We start from the raw sequence: 27,673 nt of genomic DNA, 5'->3' as shown, positions 1-27,673 counted from the left end.
GCTTTTCAGCGAAAGCCTGCATTCGCCCCATAGGATGCACACGCATTTCCCCTTCATTTTTGGAGGGGGAAAGTGCGTCCTATAGGGCGAAAAATACGGTACAGTCCCTGGGAAAAACATAAAAAGGTTTAATAATGAAAAGTGTAAACTTTAGACAAAAGTGGCCCATGCTGTGCTTCCCAAATAACTCACCTGACCTTTATTCACTTCTAGTTCACACATTTAATTGTTCATTTTTTCAGCTGAGTCACCTGGGAATGCAAGCTATCTACCTGCATTACCCTTGGAATCTAGGCACTCTTTACCAATTGGCTATAGTAGGAGTTGGATGGAGAAGGTAAAGGGTATATATTTACAGGGAGTTTGTGAGGGAATCAGGGCTCTGTGGACAGGAGGGAGCCTCTGTGACAAATCATCACAGCAGCAGTGGCAAACCACTAGGCAAGTTCAGCACTTGTTCAAGTTCAAGTTCAGCAACAGGGTATGGTGGGCAGAGAAGTAAATTCACAACTTGTTTAACCAAGAACTTAGCTTATTAAATTTTAGACTTTTTAATTAAAAATATTACAGCAGCTTTTAATTTAAAAGACTAAAGCAGTTATGAGGTTAGGAAGCAAGCACAGGGAGTGATATCCTATGAGTGCCATACCTATGACTATATGCCTCTGGCAGCTTGTAGTTTCATAGGATACTAAAATAGAATATAACAATTTGGGTCCTGAAAACCTATTGGGGCACTTCTAAAGGTGGGTGGAGTCAGGATTAGAACCTATACTTCTTAACACCAAAGAGACTTTCTGCTGACATTCATTATTACTAAATGCCCCTGGGTAATTCTGCTAACAGGCACTAGTACTAATTTTTATCAAAAGCTAGAACAGATTCCCACTTAAAGTATTTAAACTAGCTCAAACACTACCTTCTCAGTTACTTCATATACTGCATGCACACTGTACATCAAGATACCTTTTGACTAGAATCACCAATTAATAGGACTAAAGGGTTTCCTTTGAGAGGGTAGGGAAACTGCAATCTGATAGTTGCAGAAAGGCAGATTACTGTCATTCTTTGTCCAATAGCAGCATTTTTCTGCTGTTAGCAGAAAATAAATTGCTTATATATTCTCCAGAGTAACCATCACCAGTTGCAGTTGCTTGAAGAAATACACCAAGCAAGACCAAAAATGCACTGTGGAGCACAGAATCTTGTAGCAACCATATTCTTGCTATTCTCTTACGCAACACAAATAACATGATTTTAAATTCCCATATTCTGAAGAAAAAACTGAATATATATGGCACGTTTCCAATAAATTTTATTTTTAGATGTTTTTAGCCATTTTGAAATGTTTTTGGTTTTTTTAATTGTATTGGTTTTTAACCACAGAAGTGTTTGCTGCCTGTGCTCCTTTGGGAGGAAGGGCAGAATATAAATGTAATGATAAAAAATTAAATGGCTGAACTGAGTGTAATTTCTTCACCACAATCAAAGTGCACAATCACATATGCGATTAGGAACATTTATTTCAATTTGCAGTTCACCTACCCTCACAGCAGTATTAAAGGCTTTGTGGCCCCTGTATAATAATAATAATAATAATAATAATAATAATAATAATAATAATAATAATAAATTTTATTTATATCCCGCCCTCCCCAGCCGAAGCTGGGCTCAGGGCAGCTAACAACAATAAAACAGTACAAAAGTACAGCACAAACAACACTCTAAAATCATTCATTATAAAATTAATTAAATTCAAGCCACTGACCACCATTGGGCCAGAGCTCCGCGAAGATTGCCAAGGGAGGGAGTCAGGCGGTGCCCTGGCCAAAGGCCTGACGGAACAGCTCTGTCTTGCAGGCCCTGCAGAAAGATGTCAAGTCCCGCAGGGCCCTAGTCTCTTGTGACAGAGTGTTCCACCAGGTCGGAGCCACAGCCGAAAAAGCCCTGGCTCTAGTTGAGGCCAGCCTAACTTCTCTGTGGCCTGGGACCTTCAAGATGTTTTTATTTGAAGACCGTAAGTTTCTCTGTGGGGCATACCAGGAGAGGCGGTCCCGTAGGTACGAGGGTCCTAGGCCGTATAGGGCTTTAAAGGTTAAAACCAGCACCTTAAACCTGATCCTGTACTCCACTGGGAGCCAGTGCAGCTGGTATAGCACCGGGTGAATGTGATCTCGCAGCAAAGACCCCGTAAGGAGCCTCGCTGCAGCATTCTGCACCCGCTGGAGTTTCTGGGTCAGTCTCAAGGGCAGCCCCACGTAGAGCGAGTTACAATAATCCAGTCTGGAGGTGACCATCGCATGGATCACAGTGGCTAGGTCAGGGTGAGAGAGGTAAGGAGCCAACTGCTTAGCTTGGCGGAGATGGAAAAATGCCGCCTTTGTTATAGCTGCAATCTGCGCCTCCATGGAAAGGGAGGTGTCGAAGATTACACCCAAACTCTTAACGGACGGTGCTGGCACTAACTGCGCCCCCGCAAGAGATGGGAGTTGCCCCCCCAATCCCATATCGTCCCGTCCCAGCCACAGGACCTCTTGTCTTCGAAGGATTTAGCTTCAACCGGCTCCCACGTAACCATCCAGCCACAGCTTCCAAACATCTGGTCAGTGTGTCTGGGGCCGAGTCAGGATGGCCATCCATCAACAGATAGAGTTGGGTGTCATCGGCATACTGATGGCAACCCAGCCCAAAACTCCGGACAAGCTGGGCGAGGGGGCGCATAAAGATGTTGAAAAGCATCGGGGAGGGTATCGCACCCTGAGGTACTCCACACACCAAGGAGTGGCGCGATGACAATTCCCCCCCAAGCACCACCCTCTGTCCCCGACCAGAGAGAAACGAGCGCAGCCATTGAAGGACTGTGCCCTGGATCCCCACGTCGGCAAGGCGGTGGTCCAGAAGTTCGTGATCAACCATGTTGAAAGCTGCTGACAGATCTAGAAGAATCAGCAGCCCTGACCCGCCTCGATCCAGCTGTCTACGAAGATCATCTGTTAGGGCAACCAGAGCCGTCTCGGTCCCATGACCAACGCGGAAGCCGGACTGGAATGGATCCAGAGCCGATGTTTCATTCAGAAACCCACCAAGCTGTTCAGCAACCGCTCTCTCAATCACCTTACCCAGGAACGGAAGATTCGAAACCGGGCGGTAACTGGATCTAATGATGTTTTCTTTAAGAGCGGGCGCACCACTGCCTACTTCAGTTCCCCTGGGAATGTCCCCGTGCCAAGGGACAAATTGATGATATCCCCCAGGAGGGCCCGCACCTCGTCTGGACACGCTCTAATCAGCCAAGACGGGCATGGGTTGAGAGGACAGGTGGTGGGCTTTCCAGCTCGGAGGAGTCTGTCCACATCGGCTGGGGATATCCGGTCGAAGTGGTCCAATACTGGACCCGAGGACAGTCGAGGGGACTCCAGTTCCTTTATTGTATCCAAATTGGCAGGGAGGTCATGGCAGAGCAACAAGACCTTCTCCGCAAAAAAGCTCGCAAATGCCTCACAGCTGTGTGTCAAATTGTTATTTAAATTTGGCTGTCCCTCAAGGGACGTTAAAGACCTGATTATACTAAATAATTGTGCTGGGCGAGAGCTAGCGGATGCAATGGAGGCTGAGAAGTAAGACTTCTTAGCAGCCTTCACCGCCATCTCGTAGGTTTTCATAAAAGTCCTATAAGATGTTCTTGAGGCTCCGTCACGGGCACCCCGCCATACTCGCTCTAGCTGTCTGAGGTCCCGCTTCATTTTCCGGAGCTCCTCAGTAAACCAGGGAGCCCAGTTTCTGCAGGGTCGCAGAGGGCGCTTCGGTGCGATCTCATTGATGGCTGCCAGGAGCTGGATATTCCAGCCCTCAACAAGCTCAGTCAATGAGTCGCCAGGGGGAGCAAGGTCCCGCAAGGCTTGGCGGAATCTATCAGGGTCCATCAGCCTCTGCGGGCGAGCCCAAATTGGCTCGCCACCTAAGCAGGGTGGGGGTAGAAAGTCAATCCTGGCTTTCAGAGCGTAGTGGTCAGACCATGGCACCTTCATCGAAGGAGACATGATCACATCTATACCTACGCCAAAGATCAAATCCAGCGTGTGGCCTGCTTGATGTGTGGGGCCCGAAACAAACTGGGAGAGCCCTAGTGTCGCCATGGAAGACACCAGGTCCAGAGCCTGTGAGGAGGGAGTGGCATCAGCATGGATGTTGAAGTCCCCCAATACCAATAGGTTAGGGAAATCCAAGGGCCAGCCGGCCACCGCCTCCAATAGGCCTGAGAGGGTGGCTGCTGGTGCGCTAGGTGGCCGGTACACCAGCCAGACAGCCAAGCTCTCCTCGGAGCCCCACACTAGACCAACACATTCAATGCCGGGGATTGATGGTGATGGTAGAGCCCTGAAAGGACAATCTTCCCAGATTAATAATGCCACCCCTCCCCCCAGCCCACAGTCCGGGACTGGTGGAGGACGGAGAAACCCGGGGGCGCCATCTCTCGTAAGGTAACTGTTGCCCCTTCACGCACCCAGGTCTCCGTCACACAAGCCAGGTCGACCCCCTGCGAGATAAAGAAATCTCGCAGGGTGGCGGTTTTGTTGCCTATAGACCTGGCATTGCACAGCACCAGTGACGGAGGTGAGTAATCCTTGCTCACCCTACCCTCGTCCCTCGGGATGAGGCGCAGATTGGAAGGGGTACGAGCATATCCATATCTCGATCCCCTTCGCCTATAACATCTGCCCCCTCCCTGTTTGCAGTTCTGATGAGAATCCAGGTCTATATACACTTGCCTTGCCAATAAATTTTATTTTATTCCCTAGTTTATCTGCTGGTAGATACTCTGCCAATTTCTGTACCATTAACAATTAGTATTAAGCAGCAGTATATACAGGGTGAGTCCTTTAAAAGAGGCCCCGTGGATAAAAGAGTACACATGTTCCATGTGGCCTCTTTTAAAAGACTCACCCTGTATATGATTTGTTTTGGAATACCAAACTCACACCACTGGATTCTCTAACCTCATGGAATTCTCTCCTTTCCAATATGACATATTTATGTGGGGAAACCTAATAAACAATGGGAATGATTCGTACATTGAATTCTACTGAACTGTTCTACTGAAATTCATGAGAAACTCACTATAGTCCATCCAGCAAGTATATCTAGTCTGGCTATTCAGTCAGAGGGAACAGAACAAACTGAGATGCTGCATCCATATAATATACCTTTAAAACAGACTTGCGATTTTTTACTTGCCCCGAACACAACACATACATCTGCCCTAAAACTTAGGTGCCTACTCTTTATCTCTAATTATTCATGTCGGATATTTCCAATAGAAAAGGAAGTAGAAATTGCTGCACTTCATGTTTGTCTGTGGTCAGGAACAGAAATCAGTCAAACAATCAGTACTCGTTCACATTTTTGTTGTGGGTTTTTAAAGTCCATAAATGAAGCATAATTAATGGCACTTTTTAAACACTGCTTTGAGGGTTTCCTTTACATTGAAATGAATATAGCTTGCATAAGTTACATAACAGTTTTCTAAGCTTTGTTAAATAGTAGACAGCAAGACAAATAGCATAACTATTTTGCAGAAACTGAACTGCGAGAAATTGAAACAGCTCAAAAAATAAAGGTCTCAGAATCAATATCTGAGTACAGTTCCCTCACAATATTGAGCAACCACTACCCATCAACAGGCACTTTGGATTAAGGATATATTTCTTCCTTTTTTGTATTTCTATTTGCCTTGCAATAAAAATAATCAAAGTGGCTTACAAATAATAAAAAGATGACGGGAGGCAGGTGGTGCTGTGGGTTAAACCAGAGCCTAGGACTTGCCGATCAGAAGGTTGGCGGTTCGAATCCCCGCAACGGGGTGAGCTCCCGTTGCTCGGTCCCTGCTCCTGCCAACCTAGCAGTTCGAAAGCATGTCAAAGTGCAAGTAGATAAATAGGTACCGCTCTGGCAGGAAGGTAAACGGCGCTGCTCTGGTTCGCCAGAAGCGGCTTAGTCATGCTGGCCACATGACCCGGAAGCTGTACGCTGGCTCCCTCAGCCAATAAAGTGAGATGAGCATTGCAACCCCAGAGTCGGTCACGACTGGACCTAATGATCAGGGGTCCCTTTACCTTTACCCCAGTTAAAAAGAAGCATAAGATTCTAGACAAAGAAAAAAATTAGCCCTACTAGGTTCAGAGATTAAGCATTAAACACTGGTAAATTTGATGTTAAGCCAGAAAAAAATGTTCATTATAGTTGTTTTGAGATTTTAAAATGTTGTGGTCAGGATCCCAAATGTCCAAAACCTGATTAACATGCTCCTAGAGAGACCTTTGCACTTGTGCTATTTAAACAGCCGCTCCATATGGCAAGTCATTCTTGAAATGAAGACTATCTAGAGACCCTACATTAAAGGAACAAGTTAATAAACTGTGAAATATAGCCTCAATGGTTAAATATCAAAATTTGTTCATTTATCTGACGGTAGATCAACGAAACAAATTTGAGAACTCTGGATGCCATGTATTAAATATTACAAGTTTTATCATCATTGTTAAATAGCATGGGGGACAAAATGTTCTGTGGCATTCTGCAGGGTACCAACTCCCAGGGCACCAAACAATACTCGTGCCCCCCCCACCCAGCACATTCTAATAATGGCCTTAAAGCTGGTAATGGTATCACTGTAATACAGTGTCCCCAACCTCACTTCCTTCAGCCACTCCAGGAGGATAACTTGGTCAACAATAACAAAAGTTGTGGAGAGATCAAGGAGAGCAAGCAGGATTCCACTGCAGTCACTTCCTCTGTTTCTCACCCAAGGAGATACTGCTATTAGGACATTTCATATACCGGTAATCATAAAATTGTAGAGTTGGAAGGTACCCAAAAGGGTCATCTAGTCCAACCCCCTGCAATGGAATCATAGCTTTTATATTAACATGCACAGAAGGAAGCTGCAATTCCTATTGATGTCCCTGGGACTGACAGCAAACTGTGTATAACTAATATTCAAAAGTATTTTCACTTCCTAAGTACATCTGAAAAATGTTTATTTTTCTGAACCTTTAAAAACATATGCAAGTTTCTTCTATCTCTACAAGGCAATAGACTTCAGCATCATCTGCTTCAGATAATGAAATTTTGTTTATTACAAAGCTGATGAGTTTATTTTCAAACTTTCTCTATACATTACAATCACATTTTACGTAGAGGTTCAGTTCCAAGGGTTCCACACATACACAAAAATTATGCATATCCAAATCTTTGCAGCCACATGGCAGCTAGCAGCTGTACTGTGTGCTGAGTGGGCCTTGCCCAGCAATCAAGGCAGAGAGCCTAAAGGCTCTTTTCGTGTCAGGTCAACATGGGTTTTCCCACACAAAAAAGAGCTTTTGAGCTCTCTGACTTGCTTCCAGGGCAATGCCCACCCAGCACGCAGTTTCTGGGAGGTCAGGGATGCACATGCAAGATTTTGCAAAAACTCACACAAGCATGCCAAAACTGGCATGTCAAGTGGGCCTTGCCCCCCAAGCAAGGCAAAGAGTTTAAAATCTCTTCACGTGCTGGGTAACCCAAGCGGACCCAGTGCATAAAGAGTTTTTAAGCTCTCTGCCTTGCTTAGATTTAATGTGCGCAATTTAAACCAGTCTGCCTTCAACTGCATATTGGTGAAATTACACAAATTAAGTGTGTATAAGATGCAATTGTTCTATATGTTTTTCTATTTGCCCAAGGGTCGTATAGGTACAGCTCAGATTGACTTCCCTAATGTTAGGTATCATATAAAAGAAAGATACAGTGGCAGAAAGGGTAAAAGACAAAGAGTCCCACAGAAATCCATGAAAAGTCAAAAACTCCTGCTTCCCCACCCCAACAGAGCAGAATTCCAATCAACTTTACGGCCAATTGCAGCACATCAAACACATTATATACACCCTGTCCTGGAAGGCCATCTCACAGATAACAACGAATGGCCTCCTGCCTAAAAAAATTACAGTACAGAAGTGGGGATTTGGGTAGTTGAAACTCTTGGTCCTTTGTACAAGCACCATACCCAAGGTTACTATTTCTCAGAAACCTCACTCAGATTATTTATTTTATTTATTTAAACAATATATATAACCACTTCACTTCAGTTTACAAAAATACAAAAAATAAAAATCATTTAAAACTATAAAATCTAACATCAATTAAAATGCCTGCTGGAATAGACTTCAGTAGGTACTGGAAAGTTCAGTAGGGAGGGGACCTGCCTGAACTCAACTGAAAAGGAATTCCGTAAACTTGGGCCCACAATACTAAATGTACAGCTCCTGGTGAACACGAGCCATGCATCCAAGCGATAGAGGACCACTAACAGTGACTTCCATGAAAACCTTGGTGATCATTCAAAGATATAAAGGATCAGGTAGTCCTTGAGGTGGACTCAAATTGTTAAGAGCCTTGTAAATTAACACAAGGACCTTCAACCTGGCCCAACAGTGTATAGGCAGCCTTACCTCTTTTTTATACCTTTTAAGCAGCCAGTGCAGACTTTTGAGCATTGGAGTTATCTGTGGTGATAGTCTGCCTTCTCAACAGTCTAGCAAAAGCATTTTGTACTAGCTGGAGACTCTGACCCAGGCCCAAGGGTACCCCCACATAGAGCACATAGCAATAATCAAGTATTTAGGTTACAAATGCATGGATCACTGTGGCCAGACTATCCCTAACCAAGAACAGCAGCAGCTGACATACCAGCTGTAAAAGGCACTCCAACCAGAGGTCACCTGAGCTTCCAGAGAAAAAGATGGATCCAGGGCCACCCTCCAAATCTGTTTTTTCAGAGGATCTACAACCCCATCCAGAACAGGTAGCTGGCCCATCTTGTGGACACAGGAACTATCAACCCAAAGCACCTCCGTCTTCCTAGGGCTGAAGTTCAGTTCATTGGCCCTCACCCAGCCCACTCAAGATTATTATGGAGGAGTAGAGCTGTGTGTCATCAGATACCAAACACACAGTAAGAACTTCAATTACCATACAAGGTAAGCAATGCACTTTGAATATTTGGCTGTTGATTTTTTAAAAGAAAGAAAGAAAGAAAATGAACTACTCACTGTAAGACTGGTAACTCTGAAGTAATCATGATGTAGGCCACTACGTTTTAAAACCCAACGAGTATCTTGTGGTGACGTCTTTATCAGCCAATCTCGTAATTATTTTCAAGAAATCTCCAAATCCAGCCTATTAAATAAAAAAGGTAGTTAAGAACCATAATTCTGAAATGAAACTGTAGATTCAATAAACCAAAGGGTAGAGGGTAGGGAGAAGACTCTCTCAATCAAAGTCATGTGCATTTTCCAAATATGAGGTAGAGGATCTTCCACATTGTGAATGTACAAAAAGTGGGTGGATTTCTCAATCAGGATCATACATGTTTTTCTAGCTCTGGCCAATATAATATTTAGCGTTCTGAATGCACAAAACCAATGGGAAGCATTTCACAGCATCTTAATCATAACCTCATGTGAAAAATGCATATTCAATTGTTCATTTTATATATGAAATGTCCATTATCAATTGTTAACTGGAGGACATATAAAAAGGTAACAGTTTACAAATCCAAATAAATAAAAATCTAAAGCACACTTAAAACAATAATTTTAAATAAAAGAAATAGTTTAAAAACTGCAAAAAGTAGAAATACAAGGCCGAAAGTTCCAGAGAGTTAAACAATCACATAAAAACACATATCAGAAATTAAAAAGGCCTGTAAAAATAGTACTGCTTTTAGGCGTTGAAATGAACTACTGTATATATGGCTGGTTTGCATATGATAAACCACAGTTTGTTTTAAGCCATGTGTCTTTTGTGAACCCCCCATCCCTCGCCATGCAACTTGCATGGCTTCTCTCCCTGCCGCAGGGTGGCCGTACAGTTCTAATAAACCATAGTATGGTTTGTCACTAGGGTTCAAAATTCGCAGGGCACCAGGTGCCTTTTGCTAAAGATTCTCCATTTGCAAGCACCTCGAAAAGTCTGGGTGCCATTTTTTGCACCTGGCTGACATTCAAGGATTACTGAAATGTATGCACATATGTTAAGGATAAGCAATGTGTTAAGGAGTTTAACAATAAAGAGTGGAGTGTTTTGAAAACTGAGGTACGGTACCAATATTTTTATTGCAAACACCAAATTAAACATGTATTGACAATTTCTGCTAAAAATGTTATATTAACAATGTGCCACTTGTGTGAATTGCATATTAGTTCATGCTTATCAAAATAATAAATAAATAGTGTTGCCGGCCCACTTGCCCCCCAAAGGGGCGACTAGACATTCTGTTTGGTGCCCACAACCCAGGTCCCAGAAGCCATTTGGCTTCTAGCTTTTCTATCCCAGTTTCTAACACTGCTTGTCATGTTAACTGAACTTGAACTGTAGCTTGTTTGTTTCAACCAAACCTCGAATGGTACGCCAAAAGTAAACCAACAGCAAACCTTTATTTCTGGCTTACTGTTTGTGGTTTGTTTGAAACAAACCATGATCTGGGTTTGAATAATACAACAAGAAACATTATGGCCCGTTTGAGCCATGCTGGCACTACATGGGGACTCACACAGCAGGGAGAGACACATTCACAATTAAACCATTGGTTTAAGACAAACTCTGGTTTATCATAATATGATAACCAGGCCACTTCGTCAGCATAATTTGGACACTGCACAGTTCAAACTTCTGATATGGCCTATGGGGGGGCGGGCGGGCGGGAATTATTCAGAGGCAAGTAGGAAGAATGCTTAGCCTGGTGACATATACTTTTAAATCACCATTCAATAACCACAATCAACCACAAACTTAATTAGCTTGCCAGAAGCGGTACAACAATTCCTTAAGGTTTTCCCAAAAGCATTGTTTGCCTTGTAGCAAAACTATTGTTTTCTTTCATTTTTCAATTCTTTTTTGCCTTTCTTCCACCTTGCAATGCTTGCATTAATGCTCTTTCCCCTCTAGTTCCATGAATTCCCATGCAGTATTGTATCAAATACTTTATAATAGGGTGGTCCAACAGCAACACTTGATGCCCTCTCCAGATATTCAAAATGACGTGGCTGTTATATTATTTTTGACCTTAGCACAATAATTTAACCTCCACAATATAAGAATGGATCTATACACCATACATCAAACAGTCTTGGATGAAACTGATTATGTTTACCAGTCTGAGTTCAGGCCTGGTTTGGGGACAGAATCAGCCTTTATCACCCTGATGGATGACCTCCTTCAGAAGGGGGATTGGAGTAGTGTGATCCTGTTAATTCTCCTAAATCTCTTAGCAGCTTTTGTCACCATTGACCAGAGATCATCGTTAGTATTTCACGCCTCCGATGCTGCAGATGTGATTGGTGTAAATCACATGCCTGACTGGGAATAGTGTCTTATCTCTTCTGCTGTATGTACTATTGTACTGTACTTTTGCTTTTACTAGTCCTATTTTCCCTCTTGGAGCTGGAGAGAGGACGCCATGATTCCTTTGACTGTACATAGTGTAAATAAATACATAAAATAAATACATAGATTAGCTCTACGATGTCTCACGCTTCTTGCTGCGTTATGCCAGAAGATTAGTGTGCATACATCTTTTGATGTATGTTGCTGAAGCGCACTGGAGAAGAAGGGAAATGCCTTTTCCAGAGCTGCACATACCGGAGGACGCTTGAAGTTTGGGGCTGCAGGGGCACTTATTTCAAAATTAATAATTCCAGTCCAATGCAGGCCCTTTATGTTCACTCATCTGATATTTTCCCCTCAGCTTTTGTCAAGGGCAGATATTTAAACATCCTCAGAAACGAGACATTGCAGATTTTTTAAAATATGCCAGACATAGTATAACATATTCTTTTCTACTGCCCACTGTGCAACCAGCTATGCTATTCCCCATTTTGGGTAGTCTAACATCGCGACACAATGGAAGTATCAGATGCTATCTGTCTGACATTAACCCAGAAGTAACTGCAAAGGTGACTAAGTTTTTATCAATAATATCTCTCAGACTGGTGAATGGCACTATTTAGCGGGAAGAAACTCCAATGAAAATCCTCGTTATTACGTATGTTTACATGGCTGTTTATTTGCATCTATTTTAAAATTTCATATATGGATGTTTTATGTTGGCTTGTGTTTGTAATGCCTAATAAAGGTTTGGCGAAGTAAGACCTAAACCAGTGCCTGTATGCTGTCATGCATTAGATGGGGCTATTAAATAAATATTGATTCCGAGGTCCAAGAATTGGATAGTGTAACAACTCTGGATAGTAGTACACTCCCTCTGAAAAAGCAGGTGGTCCTGGATCCATTGTTGTCAAAGGCCCAGGTGACGCCACATGGTTCAGAGTACCCATTACCAATTTCAGCTGGTGCTCTAACTATGGCTGTTTCTGGACTGGGATAACCCTTCCATAGTGGTGCATACAATGGTAAGCTCATTATTAGAAAACCGCAATGCACCTGCTTGAGAAGCCACAGCTAGTGCAAAGTGTGGCTGCTAGAGTTCTTAGAGGGACACCCGGCAGTATACATATTACAACTGCTGAAATATCTGCACTGGATGTCTATGTAATGTCAAGCCAAGTTTAAGGGTTTTTTTTGTTGACGTTTAAAGGCCTAAATAACTTGGCACCAGGATACCTAAGCAGAGCCCTCCCCTGATACAGTAGAAGCTGATCATTTAAGAACTTCTGATGAGACACATTGTTTGTTTCACAACTAATGGATTGACACCTGGAGAAACCATGAAGGAGACCTTTTCAGTGGTAACACCCTCCCTCAGTTTTGTGGGGGAGATGGTGATGATTTTTAAACACCAGTAAAAAACCTAGGTATACCCAAGTTTTTCTGGACTCTCTTAATTTTTAATTCTTTGTTTTGGAAACTGCTCTACTTTGTTTATGATTTACAATTGTGTGTTGTTTTCATCTTAGGAAAGTTTATTGAATGTTGCTGTATTTTTGTTTCCTCCTAAACTACAGATAGTATTTATTCATTAAAATTAATGTAACAATATATCTAACCATTCAAACATGCCCAAATAAAAAAAAATGTAAAGGCCACATCCAGAAAGCTAAAACTTTAAATTTGCAACACGTCCAGCATTTGAAAATAATGGCAATATCACGGGGCTATGCTCTCCCATGGTAAGCTACCCCTCTCAATGACCAGAGGACAGTAAATAATTACTATTTGTTGGTTTCAGATGTAACACTACTGCAGAAAATTATTTTCTTGAGGAAAGTATTTCATCACAAAGTTAGCATTATGCACCTTAATCAAGAGCTCTAAATTTAGAATGGAAGATCAAGTCATACCAATGACTACAGTCCAATAGAGTTCTCAGTAGAAAATATTGCTGCCCTTTCCTTGGTGCCTATGCCAAAGTTATCTTAACAAATCCTTGCATTTAGCAATTCACCCAGCAACTACATACAGGGGACTAGCATATGCAAGTGGGCGTATGAATTCAAAGACAGTGGGTAAGCAAACTGGCAGAGGAGAGGGGGTGTGATCCATTCTTCTTCTATCACCAGTAGAGTAAAAAGTCATTTAAAATATAAATATAAGAGACATATGGCCTGGTTTACATTGAACACTTATGGCTAAGTGCTATGTATGAACCCTGTCCAACACCTTAACTATGCTTTGTTTACTGCCAACAAATCAGTCTTAAGGCATGTTTTGTTGTTGATTTATGAACTTTGGTTTAAGTATGACTTGATATTACATGTAAATCCATCACCCTTCCCTAACCATAGTCCTACCCCAGGTGCTCACCACCAACAAATGCATGAGGCAAGAGCAATTAGAAAACAAAACAAAACTTTGGAGAAATGAACTATGATTTGTTTGATCATCTGTTGGAGAACTCATGGTTAACTATAGTTTAAACAAACCACAGCTTTTCTGCAAATCAGACCAGTATTTCTATGTTGGCTACAGAGGAAGGAGCTTCATTTTCTCTGCAGCCAGCCTTAGAAGGTTCATACTTATTTATAACCCTGCTTTAATATCTAGCTTATGAAACAAATAGATGTTATGGTTCCAGGACACCAACTGCTCTATATATCAAGTGCTCAATCATGCAGTTTTCTGCATTCAGTGGCCCAGATTCAATTTTTAAAATGCAACATCATAGCATCTCACACACTGAATCAGTGTACTTTGATCTTCAGGGGTCAAGCAAAAAGAATAGCTTCAACTCAATGTACAAGCTGAGCAAACTAAGATAAAAAGAAAACTGAACCATTAAGAACAAAAAAAAAAAAAATAAATAAAAAAAAAAATGACCAGATACACATAAAATGCATACTATCCTTTCATTTCCAATAGCTTTAATTTTTTTTTTTTTTTTTTGCAGGGGAGACTCTAGAAAATATTGGTTCTGTATTTAAGCATCAGCAATTCTACTAACATACCACATTCCATAGATCAATTTACCATCGCTGTTGAAATTACAGTAATTTCCAATGTGAGGTTTCATCACTCTCATTCCTGGCTTCTATATTTCTTTTCTCTCCATCAGGCATATTAGCGTGCATTAACAGCCAGATCATATATACACAACATTGCCTGTGACCTACTAGGAAGTTGCTATAGCAACCACTGCTTTCTGCAATACATGTTATGCATTTTAAGTACCATCAGAGTGGATATAACATGCCTGTCATTAGCAAGCACAACTCATAATAGCTCAAAATGAAAGATACTCCAACAGGAAGTATATTTTGCATGTGGAAATCTTGTGAAGCTTGTTATTTCCAACATATATTCTAATGCAATGTTCTAAGCTAAGGATAAAGATGGAACAAATCTGATACAGCCCTAAATCAGTTTGTATTCTATATAAGCACTGAAAGATTAATGATACAATTTATTTTAAAAATTGTTTTCTCATAATTATTTTTTAAAAAAATAATAATTAAAATCACCAACAGACCAATGATAATCTTTTTTAAAAAAATGCATTCTACTAAAGATGAGCAATTAGCAATGAAAAGCCTAGTGAAATACAAATGTTTTTAATATACCTAAACATTGCTAATGTGAGAGGTAACCAAACTGCAATCAGGAGGAAAACTGTGCTTCATGCCACTGCTACACAGGCTTCACCCACTGAAAGCACCACCAACAGGACTTTCCTTCCAGATATATGGGAGAGGTTAAGTCCTTCAAGTACTCAGGCCCCAAGTTGCACAGTGATCATGCTACTAGGAGGCAACCCAGAAACAAAGAAACCAATCAGAGCTATTGACTACAGGCATCTATAACCTCGTACATCAACTCTGAAGAGAAGTGCTTTTTACATTAGCATGAACAGCAAAAGGGACATTTAGTACAGGGTGGCCATCCTATTGCTGTGTTCCCAAGTTTAGGGGATGCCATTGAGTTCCAGTCTTTTTGATAAGTAGAACGGTAACAACCAAAGTCAACAGTTTACAGGAGGAAGATGACAACTCCAAGTTAAATCCTGGTCTCATAGGGTACTATTCAACTAAGTTTTAATCAGAGGAAACACACTGAAATTAATAGCCTAACTTAGTCATGTTCATTTATTTCAATGGATCTACTCTGAGTAAAATTAGTTGAATGGCATCCAGTATAATCTCCTCTTTTCTTCAAGGAACATGGTGCACACAATTTGTTCAATCCTCTTTTTGTTTGGAAGCAGGAACAATGGTTGTATCATTAAAGTTAATATTTTAAGAGCCAAAAGGCAAGAAACCCAAATTATAATGAAAATCAATTAAACCATCTTGTAAGTACTTTTCTGCAGTTTTACTAATGCAATGTTGCTTTCTATCTCTGCACAGCAGTGTTCTTGGAACCTCCCTGAATATGAATCTCAGCTTTACTTTAAGTATTTCTCAATTTATCACGGATAAATCACAGATTTCAAATCAATTGCCACATAGTCTAGAACAGGCAACAAATATAGTAAATTTATTCCCTATTTTTTTTCAAAATTTGAGCTAGCAATCAAGTCTTAAACGAAATGCCTCCTTTCAGTCTCCTAAGATACCTAGCATAGAATTTTCTGCCTATTGGGGCATTTGAACACAATGCTAAACGAACACATTGTAGTTACAATCACTGTGGTAATCCTTTAATCCTAACATCACCTGCATCACAGCACAAAACATGTAACATACACACCTATCTATTGCAAGTGGCCACTTACAAAGATCTGTGCCCTTATGCCTCTCTTCGCAAATCCCTTCTTTCCCTATGTAATAATCATCAGTGACAAGAACTGGCCTTTTGCTGTCTTGGCTGTGGTGCTGTTTCCCCAGAGGAAAAGATGGGAATATTTGCTGGTGCTCTTTTTGTCATCTATCAGGTACCTTCAAATCTAACTTAAGTGAATCAAAAACTGATTGCCTTATCCTGGCAACTATGCTTGAAACAAAGAGAAAGCCTACTGGCTTTCTAAATTTCTAAATTTGAATTCCTATGATAGCAATGTCATGTGCAGCACAAATATTATTTAGAATGTATGCATTATTTTATTATTGTGACAATACTTATTAGGATTATAATTTGTTAAGACAGAAAAGAATGTCTTTTTGCTAAAGTTAAATATATAAACAGAAAATATCTACAATAAGTCAAAAAAGGTTCTCTAGTAGTGAGATCTTATCTAAGAGTTTAAGAATGGTTTGACACCAAAGTCTTAAATGTGGTCTGCAAGAATTCTGCAATGAGGACATTGCACAAGCAAAACTCAATATATACGGTAATTATGAACTGCAATGATCTTGGCCAAATGAAATTAGACAATCTGCAATGCAAACATGTAGAAAAGGATATGCATGCAACTGTTCCTGATCCACATGGCATATATTAATAGTTTTCTCTTCCTCACTTAGAGTTTCAAGTCATCATAGAACATGGTCCTTCTAAATTCCAAGGTACAATCTTGCTAAGGCACTGACCATCTTCCACACTGAGAGTAAAGGATCTTATCAAGCTAGTAAAAATGAAACATGGAAACAAGTGGTGGAGTTAATTCATTAATACCTGAATGTAGCTGGAATGTTGATCTGATATCAGAGGCCTTAATATAATAATAATTCATTTTTTATTAAATTTGTATACTGCTCTTCATCCAAAGATCACAGGGCAGTTCACAGCATGCAAACACAAAATAAATAATAAAACAAAAACCCTACTCCCACAAACACATTTAAAAAGCTACAGATTGTTTCATCAGCCAAAGGCCTGGTGAAAGAGAAATGTTTTTGCCTGGCACTTACATTGCACAGCATACTACAATTTCCTGGCCTGGATTTTGTATTACCTATTGGGAGCCCATCAAGCAATCTATCACAATCAACGGATGAAAAGGAGGTCAGAAAAGGAGGGAGGCCCACCTCAACTTTTAAGAGACTAGCTGACTATACACCATTTGGTTATGGAGGAAGAATTGTGCTGCAGTATTTTCAAATTTCTTCTTTTTTAAAAGACCTGCAATGGTAACATCATCAGTTACTGCATGTACAGTAGTACCTCCATTTACGTAACCCTCTGGTTACGTAAACTTTGGGATGAGAAAGTGACAAACCCGGAAGTATTTTACCGGGTTTTGCTGCGCGCGCATGCACAGAAGCGGTCCTCTGGTTGTGAAAACCTCAGGATCCGGCCAGACCTCTGGAACGGATCCCGTCTGCAACCGGAGGTACCACTGTACTTTAAAAATCTGTTTGTTTTTCTTGTGAAATTTACACTCAATGCACTATACAACTGCAGTAACAAAAACAATAAAATCAGTTTTAAAAAAACACCACCCTCACACTAGCAGTAACTAAAAATACAAAACAACAGACACAGCCTTAATATATGTAAGAGAAGGTTTGGGAGACTTCCCCAAGGACCAGATTTCACAGCAGCCATGCTAAAATAGCAGCTCTGCTCCAGACTCTCTCATCAAAAAGTGAGAAGTCCATATCTGATCTAGAGTATGTCTCCAGATTAACTAAGGCCTTTTCTTTTGCACATGCCCTTTCATGGATCCATTGGGACTGGTAATCAAAGACAACCATATTAAGCATCTTTTGTGAGCCTTAGAACCTATCAGTCTTAAGCTGTTTGCTCCTTTTTTTCTTTAAAAATTTTTCTTTGATTTTCTGACTTAGTCAGGGATTTTTCTGCATAAGTCATAGAGGTAAGAAAAGATCAAGGAAGAAAGAGAAGGGTCAGGTAAGTAGAGGAATAAGGAAAGAAGCTGATCTAAAAACGTAGAGCCGTATGCAACATACACTGGCACAAGGGACTTCTGTGCACACAACAAAGAATCATCTTCCTCCTCTCTTGTCCCCTCTCAAAATCAGCTGCAGATGTTTGGGGCAGATTTTGGAGGCACGCAGTGGGAGGAGAGGAAATGGTTGTCTCACTGCTCCAGTGGGACCCCACTAGTGTAGCACTGCGTACAACCCTTAGCAAGTAAAGAGGCGTAAGAACAGCATGATTTTTAAAATGAGGCTTAAGCATGGTGGGAGGCTGGAGAAAGGCTGTTTGCTTGGGCTAAAACAGGCAGCAAGCTGGAGTATACCTAGCAGAGCTGGAGGAGTTAAATTGTTAGTTTCTGTTTCACATGTTGTTGGGCAATTTGATAGTTTAACACAGGGGTCAGCAACCTTTTTCAGCCCTGGGAACCCTTAGACCATGTGGTGGGCCGGACTATTTTTTTGGGGGGGGGGAGAACGAGTTCCTATGCCCCACAAATAACCCAGAGATGCATTTTAAATAAAAGGACACATTCTACTCATGTAAAAACACGCTGATTCCCGGACAGTCTGAGAAGGCGATTGGGCCGCATCCGGCTCCCGGGCCTTAGTTGCCTACCCCTGGTTTAACCCATTTTCATTGATGCTTCTTCACATGAACTGAAAATAATGCCCTCTCCCACATATGCCTACCTGGCTGTTCAGATCCTGAGGACCAGAGATGCCCCCAAGTGAAACGAAACAGATGTCTAGCAAAGGAAGAGCTGCCTCAGTGGCAGCACCTTAGATATGGAATGGCCTCCCAGAGTCATCTTTCAGAGTTCATTCTCCAAAGCCTTTAAAATCTGTATTCTTAAAATCTTGACTTTTAATCTCTTCTTTCTATGTTGTATATTTTCAGTTATACCTTGAACTAATATTTAAGTTTTTCTCTAAATATAAATTAGTATGCTGCTATTTTCTTTGTAATATTTGCATTTTAACATTGAATTTTGTTTCAGGCATGTAAGCCACCCAGAGAACTATGTTACTGGGTAGCTGATAAAAATATTATATATAAACAAACACTAAGGAAAGAGTGTTTTTCCAAAAAAATTAAAGTAAATATCTACGTTTCATCAAAAGAGAATATTCATGGTTTCAGAACTGAATAACTTACACAGATTAAACAGATAAGTATTAAAACAGGAAAAGCATACCAATATCAACACAGTGCACTCTCCTGCTAGAGTTAGAAAGCATCTCCTGGAGTCTTGTCAGTCCAAGACACAGATCAACCCCATAATATTCTGCCATTGATTGACTGAAGTGGCATATAAAATGGCCGTGGAGTATGCACCAAATGATGCATATTCTCACCATCTCAACATAATGCTTGTATTTTGTGCTTCCAATACCAGAAATAGGCAAAGCAATGAATTTCAACTTTTTTAACTACTGAAAATTTGCCAGGAATTGTGTGTCAACATTTTTCTACAGCAGCAGCAGCAGCAGCAGCAGCAGCAGCAGCAGAAGAAGAAGAAGAAGAAGAAGAAGTGGTTTGGATTTGATACCCCGCTTTATCACTACCCGAAGGAGTCTCAAAGCAGCTAACATTCTCCTTTCCCTTCCTTCTCCACAACAAACACTCTGTGAGATGAGTGGGGCTGAGAGACTTCAGAGAAGTGTGACTAGCCCAAGGTCACCCAGCAGCTGCATGTGGAGGAGCGGAGACATGAACCCGGTTCCCCACATTACTACTACTAATTACTACTACTAAGAGACTACTGCTCTTAACCACTACACCACACTGGCAAGAAGACCCAAGATGCCTTAAATGTTAATGCTGACACACAGAAAAATGCTTATTTTTTCCTGCTACCCTACCTCCTCTATCACCTGATTTAAGATGGAAGAGCAAATTAACACTGATTAACATATGTAAGCAAATATCACAACCATTTGGAAAGCTAAAATTACAGTGGTGCCTCGCAAGACAAAATTAATTTGTTCCGCGAGTCTCTTCGTCTTGCGGTTTTTTCGTCTTGCGAAGCACGGCTATTAGCGGATTAGCGGATTAGTGCTATTAGCGACTTAGCGGCTATTAGCGGTTTAGAAAAAGGGAAAAAAAGGGAAAAAACTTGCAAGAACTCGCAAGATGTTTTGTCTTGCGAAGCAAGCCCATAGGGAAATTCGTCTTGCGAAGCACGTCAAAAGCCAGAAAACTCTTTCGTCTAGCGAGTTTTTCGTCTTGCGAGGCATTCGTCTTGCGGGGCACCACTGTACAAAAAATCATGACCTTTTGAGTTGACGCAATGCCCAAATTTTGGAAGTTAACCAAATTAAGGTTTGGCAACTACCTCTTAGTCTGCCACTGAATTACTTCCAACACAATATCCTCTAATCTCAATTTCAGTAGATGAGTATGGAGAATTTATCACCAACTTTTTGGAAACAGACTTCCTTCTCCTCAACATTAAATATTTTAAGCCCAAGTTTGTTACTTTCATTCCATAGTAATTTCAAAACAAGGTAATGTAACAGCCATAAATTCTAAAGACACCTTTCTCTATCCTCCCACATTTTATTTTACTATTTTGTTTGGCCCACACTTCTTTAGTGTAGGAAGTTTTTAATGTTTGATGTTTTATCATGTTTTTACTATTCTGCTGGGGAGCCACCCAGAGCGGCTGGAGCAACCCAGTCAGAAGGGCAGCCTACAAATATAATCATCATCATCATCTTTATTCAGCTTAAATGCTGATAATCTACTGCAGCTGCTTAAACCTGCAAATGTAGAAAATAGGGGATAAAAAGCCTTGCATGGTGTGCTCTCTAATCTAATTCATTCTCTGAAATCTACAATATTCCAGATACATTTTAGCATGTATTTTACATTCATTTAAAGACCAATAACAGGATCTTGTTAAGTTTATATATATATAAAATGGAACTACCCTATTGTTCATACAGATGAAGAAAAGCGAGAGTGACAAATGTTTGTATGAGGAGCAGATGTGAATATTTATTGCAGCCCAACTTGGATTCCACTTTTAATCTCACCTATACACTTACATACTCTCTGTAAATACAGAGTTAAGAGTAAAAATGTAATACACGTTGGGCTGTGGTAAATATATATTCTAAAGAACTCCAGAAAGTTTTCTTTCCTGTGCATATACCAGTCTAGGATTATTAAGTGCTAACATGTGGGACAGATCATCAACAATATATTATGCAACACAATATACTACGTTGGAGCCTACAAGCAGGCAAAACAAGGCAAGCATGTGTGCAATTTAGGCAACTACAAGTATGGACCTGCAAAAAATAATAATTAAAAATTCAACTTCTATTGGTTCCTTCAGGAAGTAGCTCCCCTAGCACAACATTTGAGTTAAATCCCCCCAGCATTCACATTCCAGAAGGGTTTGTTCCCTGAACACAGAGAAGCCATTTGCAGATATGTTTAGAGATACAGTGGTACCTCTGGATGCGAACAGGATTTGTTCCGGAGCCCCGTTCGCATCCTGAAGCGAATGTAACACGCGACTGCGTGTCATAGAATCATAGAATAGAATCATAGAATCATAGAGTTGGAAGAGACCACAAGGGCCATCGAGTCCAACCCCCTGCCAAGCAGGAAACACCATTGCGTTTCACCGCTTCCACGCATGTGTATGATGTCATTTTGAGCATCTACGCATGCGTGAGCGATGAAACCTGGAAGTAACGCGTTCAGTTACTTTCGGGTCACCGCGGAGCGCAACCTGAAAACGCTCAACCTGAAGCATATTTATCCCGAGGTATGACTGTACATCCTGAGTCAGGTTTATATGGAAAACAGATTTAGCTCCAGTTCCTCCTGCTCCAAGAGCTACATGTGCAGAAGATGTGCAAGTATATGTACTTACTTAGACCAGGGTGTTTCACTCAATGGATTCAATACTGGGACTAGCTCCTTGAACTGGAAAGAAATGTGCCAGAGCAGAGGGGCTACAAAAGCTGTATCACAATTATAAACTCATTACACAGAAAGAAGATTAACAGAGGTCAATAGACCTTAATTCTACATACTATGTAAGTACCTAAACATGCAGGCTACCATCAATGCTCTTCCATGTTGGTGTAATTTGAAAAGGGAATGAAATTACACTAATTGCTTGGTCTATCTCTTGAGCTAGCATATTCCTCTTGTTTGGATCTTGTTTAGAGATAGAATGCCAGGTGCACTGGGTAGCCTAGCAACAGTACAGTACAAGGCTGAAAGCCTGGCTTGCTGACGCATCCATCCTCACTTTAGCTCAGGAATGTGTGTAATTGCAGAGATGGGTATAAAAACCAAGACTGCATTGCATTCGCTGTCTGGGGGCAACGGGGGGGGGGGAGTCTATGAGAAACCATGTTTGGTGGATTTTACATAGCAGTGTGAGCTAGCATGGCAAAGTGCTAGTGGATCTCTCTGTATATTTGTTTCTTTACTTCTTAGAACTCTATTATAGTTGTAATTGTGTTTAGCTATGTCTTGACACAATGAACACTTTATACTTTAAACTCAACTGAGTGGGAAAGGATTTTTCTTAACTGGGGTTTCTGGAAAAGGCTGACTACTAAAAAGCAGAAAAACTCTGGTGTTCTGCTGGAAGACCATGCTGGAGTTGTGCACTCTCTGCTGATCACACTGGTTGTAGTGAAGCCCCAACAGATAGTGGGCCCACGTCCGGTAGGTTATGGGCCAACTGACTTCTACAAGTCATAACACTCCATAATCTCTAATCATGTCACTCTAGTAAACCAAACTTCTAAGAAAACAAGGAAAAGCTAGGATAACTATTGGAAGGCATGTTCAAATAGCTAAAGCAGAATTTGCAATGTTTTTCCCATTGTTCTGATGTTGCTTTTCTGACTGTTTTATTACTTGTCTTTAAAGTTAACAGAAGACTCACCCAAAATGTTTAATGCCTCTCCTTAACTGTGATACACTGAAATGAAGATAGCAGTTAGTTTGGAGACAGCACTGCTTCAAAGGTACACATCATATTTAGACAAAGACTCCTGTGTATTCAACTGCTGATGCACATCTGCTGAATATTTAAACTTCAACCTCGCTTTTATCTGATGTGGCCATCATCACTGCGATTCATTCAAACATTCGTATATATTTTGCTCAGCAACTCCTCAGGGCAGTATTAACTCTGTATATTATGATTGTAGATTCAATAAGCATTGTCCCCATGTAGAAATCTGTGTAGAAGTAAGTCACTGGATAAATATGTCAAGAGATACCACTATCACTTACTAAAGATCCTAGTTCATGGGACTCCTAGACTGTGTATATATGAAACACAGGTTTTCTGGGAAGGCTAGCTAACATACTATTTTCAAAGTCTTGATACATCTGTTCAAAAGTTTATAATTTCAATTACTTAATACTGCTAAACTCTTTGGATTCGGAGTGTAAGCTGTCTCTTTATACTTGCTTAATGCTTCAAGACCAAAACGTTGTTGGAAAAGTCTAATACTTGCCTTTGGCTTTTGTAAAATAAGCCGGAACATTTAGTGTAATTCAGGGGTAACACATTCAATAGAAAGATTATATTTACTCAGCAGATTTATCACCAGGAAAATTGCCTCCTTCCTCCTAGCTCAAGCAGAGCCTTATAAATTGTTGGGCTAACAAAGAACCAGAACACTGCTTTAAAACTATATGCAATACCTTAAGATCATCAATATTATTTTTAAAAGGCTATCACTGTTTTCTGGCGTTTTTTGTTTTGTTTTGGTTCTTTTACTTGCATGGTGGATTCTGAGCATTTGATACCGTTACTGTATTTCAACTTCTTCCATTACCACCAGAACTCTAAAAAAACCCAACCTCTGGTCTACAGTTTGCCTACATAAAATCTGTCATGATTGTGTGGGGGCTGGAAGGCATGCAAAGCAAGCAAGACTTTAACATATCATAAAAGCAAGCAGATGTTTTCTCATATGCAAATCATGCTTCACTTCTCAGGTCCTGGTAACTAGGACAAAAAGCACTTTATTTTGTGAAGATTTCCCCACCCCACCCCCCAACACACACACACACACACACACACACAAAAAAATTATGTCATTTACTCTCTGATACAAAATCAAAGCGAAAGGAATTGTTTGATAAAGCAGGGCAGTCTCTTTCATGACACAGAAGACATAACTGTACTGAAAATGATTAGCTCTGAAGAAAGCTATGGTGTAATCTTCACCTACATCTTCTTTGGTGCAATTTTTAAAGTTTCCACATAATAAAATGCTGCATCTAACACAGATAGTATAAAAATATAGTATATCCTCTACAGTAAACTAAATATTTCATGTTTATAATAATTAGAAGTGTATCTATCTGTGATGAATGACTAGTGCAAATGACTAGGGCAATCCCTTAACACAGACCTGTTTCACCAGTATTCATCCAAGGTAGGCAGTGTCTTACATTTCAGATCTGCTGGAGCCCAATATTTTCAACAACCATTTTACTAAGCCCATTTTAATTTCATCTGTAGATAAAAAGTTAGCTTCAGGGTGCATTTCCACTGAGTTAACTCTTGAAACCTCCATTCAAGTTCTCTTAAATAGCCAACTGTTATTTAAAGTTATCCCATTCTACCCCTTTCAAGTTTTCATGTACAAAGGATTCATGAAAATGTCAAGACTTTCACTTTGCAACTTTCTTGCTTCTTCTGAATGCCTCCATGCTTGTTCCAGAGTGGAAGTTAGACTCCACCCTTGCCCCTCCTGTTGAATTCCAGAATTCCTGCAAGCCTAGCATGAAATGAAAGGCAGATCATTTCCTGAATTGTTTACACAAGTGAGAAAAATTAGAAAAAGGGAAGGGTGTTTTTCCCACCCAACATGGAGCAAGAATCCTCTTCCTTCTCCAATTTTTCCATAATGCCGAAAGAGACTACAAGTGTGTCTCAAATTAAAATAATCCAAACATGCAGTCACTGGGAAAATATGTTACTGCTGAAGCCGGCAGTACTGCAGAACCCTCTCTAATTATCAAACTAGCTTCCACAAAGCCATCCATGACAAGCAGTAAAGTAAATGAGAGGGGTGTGTGTGTCAAAAACTGCAAAGTTGGGAAGCACTGAAGAAACTACAGTGGTGCCCCGCAAGACGAACGCCTCGCAAGACGGAAAAGCCTTTCGTCTAGCGGGAGGCGCTTCGCAAGACGAATTTCCCTATGGTCTTCCTTCGCAAGACGAAAGCCCATAGGGAAATCTCCGGGACAGCGGGGAAGCGCAGCGCGTCTTCCCCACTGTCCTCGGACCTCCTCCGAAGGCTGGCGGTGGGGCGGGGAGACCTCCTCCCGCTGCCAGCCTTCGGAAGACTGCTCTGAAGGCTGGCGGTGGGGCGGAGAGACCTGCTCCCCGCGCCAGCCTTCGGATGGCTGTCCTGAAGACTTGCGGTGGGAGGAGGGTTTTCCTTCCCACCGCCAACTTTCAGAATGCTGTTCTGAATGTTGGCGTGGGGAGGGAAAACCCTCCTCCTACCGCAAGCCCCGGGAACAGAGAAGCGCTGCGCACCTTCCCCTCTGTTCCCGTACCTGTCCTGAAGGCTTGCAGTGGGGAGAAAAGCCCTTCTCCGCACCGCCAGCCTGGCAAGCGGTCTCCATAGGAACGCATTAATTGATTTTCAATGCATTCCTATGGGAAACCGTGCTTCGCAAGACGAAAAATTCGCAAGAAGAAAAAACTTGCAGAACGAATTAATTTCGTCTTGCGAGGCACCACTGTATCAGTCTTATTCTTTACAGTGCCCCAATTCCTTGACAATTATTTTTGGCTGTACTAAGCAAATCTCTAATATTCATAACATAAACTTCAATGAGTTGGAATGGTACTCTGTCTAAGCTTCAACCACAAGTTTTATTTCTTCTTTTCAAAAATCAGAAGACCACCTAACTAGGCAGCATAATAATAAATCTTTAAATTAGGAACAAACAACCCACCTTTTGTTGCCAATATTATCTAATATTAGGACTCTACTGTGGGTCTATGAATGCATGAATATTCTTTATCATTGCTGTATCATCTCCACAAAGGAATTCTGATGACTATCAAACTGAATACAAATAGGAATTTTTGAAGGTAAAGCATTAATTTATCCTGTTTCATGCACCAAATACCAGCCATAGCTATCCAAACACCAAGTTTTAAGAACATTTGCCATTTTAAATATGAGGTGCATTTCTAGCTCCTTTGTAATTAGATTACTACCATATTTTTTATCCAAGAGTCTGCTCTACTATCAATAATGATTGCTGCTAATCTGATTTTGGTTTCAATTTGTAAACCAGATACTATACTACAGAGTTATACTATAACAATATTAATAATCATTTCCATCGTTAATTAAAATTACTTAAATTAGCATATATGCACAATTTAGATTTTCCAATCTTATATGAGTTATCTTCCTTTTTACTATTTGGAAGAGGCTCAATGCTTACAAAAAACAGCACAGCTGAAAAAGGCAAACTTGCCTCATCTCTTGATAAAATAAAATGTTAATTATTCATTGCAACTTATGTGGTCAATGTCTTATATTATTACTTGCTTTCATATTTATTTAATACTTTCCACCAACCTCTACCTCAGCCTGTCAAAACTTTTGAGCACCACGAAAATGTAAAAAGTTTACCAATTTTGAGACAAAAAGGTTACAACAATATTCTGTAGGCAAAGGGAAATGGTGCCTTCCTAACCCAAAGGCCAAACCACCTAATATCAAATTGACACTTTCAACAGCACCTGTGATTAGATTAGATACAATTTATATATGACTTCCCTCAAAAGGCATCCCAAAACAATCTGCAGGGGAAAGATACAATATACAATAGAAATCCACTGAAGTGAAATACAGTGGTACCTTGGTTTACAACCATAATCCATTCCGGAGGTCTGGTTGTAAACCAAAACAGGTTGTAACCCAAGGTGCGCTTTCGCCAATGGGGCCTCCAAAATAAAAATTAAAATAGGTTGTAATCCAAAAAAAGGGACACACACTTCAAGGTTTGACATGGTTGTAATCCAAAAGGGCTGCAATCCAAGGTACCATTATATACTAAAAGCGTTCATCCACAAAAATCACCCAACTGCATAAATTAATAACTGCAGCCACTTAAGGATCAACAACAAAAACAAATGACAAGAAGCCAAACCATTAAAGCAGTCCAAATGCCTGGGCATAAAATTAAATAAATCTTCATCCTTCTTCTGGCACCAAGCAATGCTCCCTGGGGAAGGAATTCAACAATCAGAAGTCACCACAGAGAAGGCTCATCCTCTCACTGCCACCTTCCAAACATCTGTTGGAGTAGGTACATGAAGAATTATATTTCAAGAAATGGTAAACAACTCTTGTAAAAAGAAAAAAGACATTTCTTAGACTTCCAACCAGGATCA

The 27,673-nt window shown here is 40.7% G+C and overlaps 1 protein-coding gene across 1 annotated transcript in view; it reads right to left on the bottom strand.

The window, feature by feature from the left end:
• STAG1 (STAG1 cohesin complex component) overlaps positions 1 to 27,673 on the bottom strand; it is a 107,297-nt gene that overhangs the window by 64,830 nt on the left and 14,794 nt on the right. Inside the window, exon 2 of the mRNA XM_081863497.1 lies at positions 9,087 to 9,213. Within this exon, the coding sequence (XP_081719623.1) occupies positions 9,087 to 9,115 (29 nt within the window). The 5' untranslated portion in view covers positions 9,116 to 9,213. The remainder of the gene's footprint in view (positions 1 to 9,086; positions 9,214 to 27,673) is intronic.

The sequence above is a fragment of the Podarcis erhardii genome (genome assembly GCF_964252035.2).
Source record: "Podarcis erhardii genome assembly, chromosome: 5".
In the NCBI taxonomy this organism is placed as follows: Eukaryota; Metazoa; Chordata; class Lepidosauria; order Squamata; family Lacertidae; genus Podarcis; species Podarcis erhardii.
Note: the sequence above shows the minus strand (reverse complement) of the source record. Positions and strands in the feature narration are given on the sequence as shown.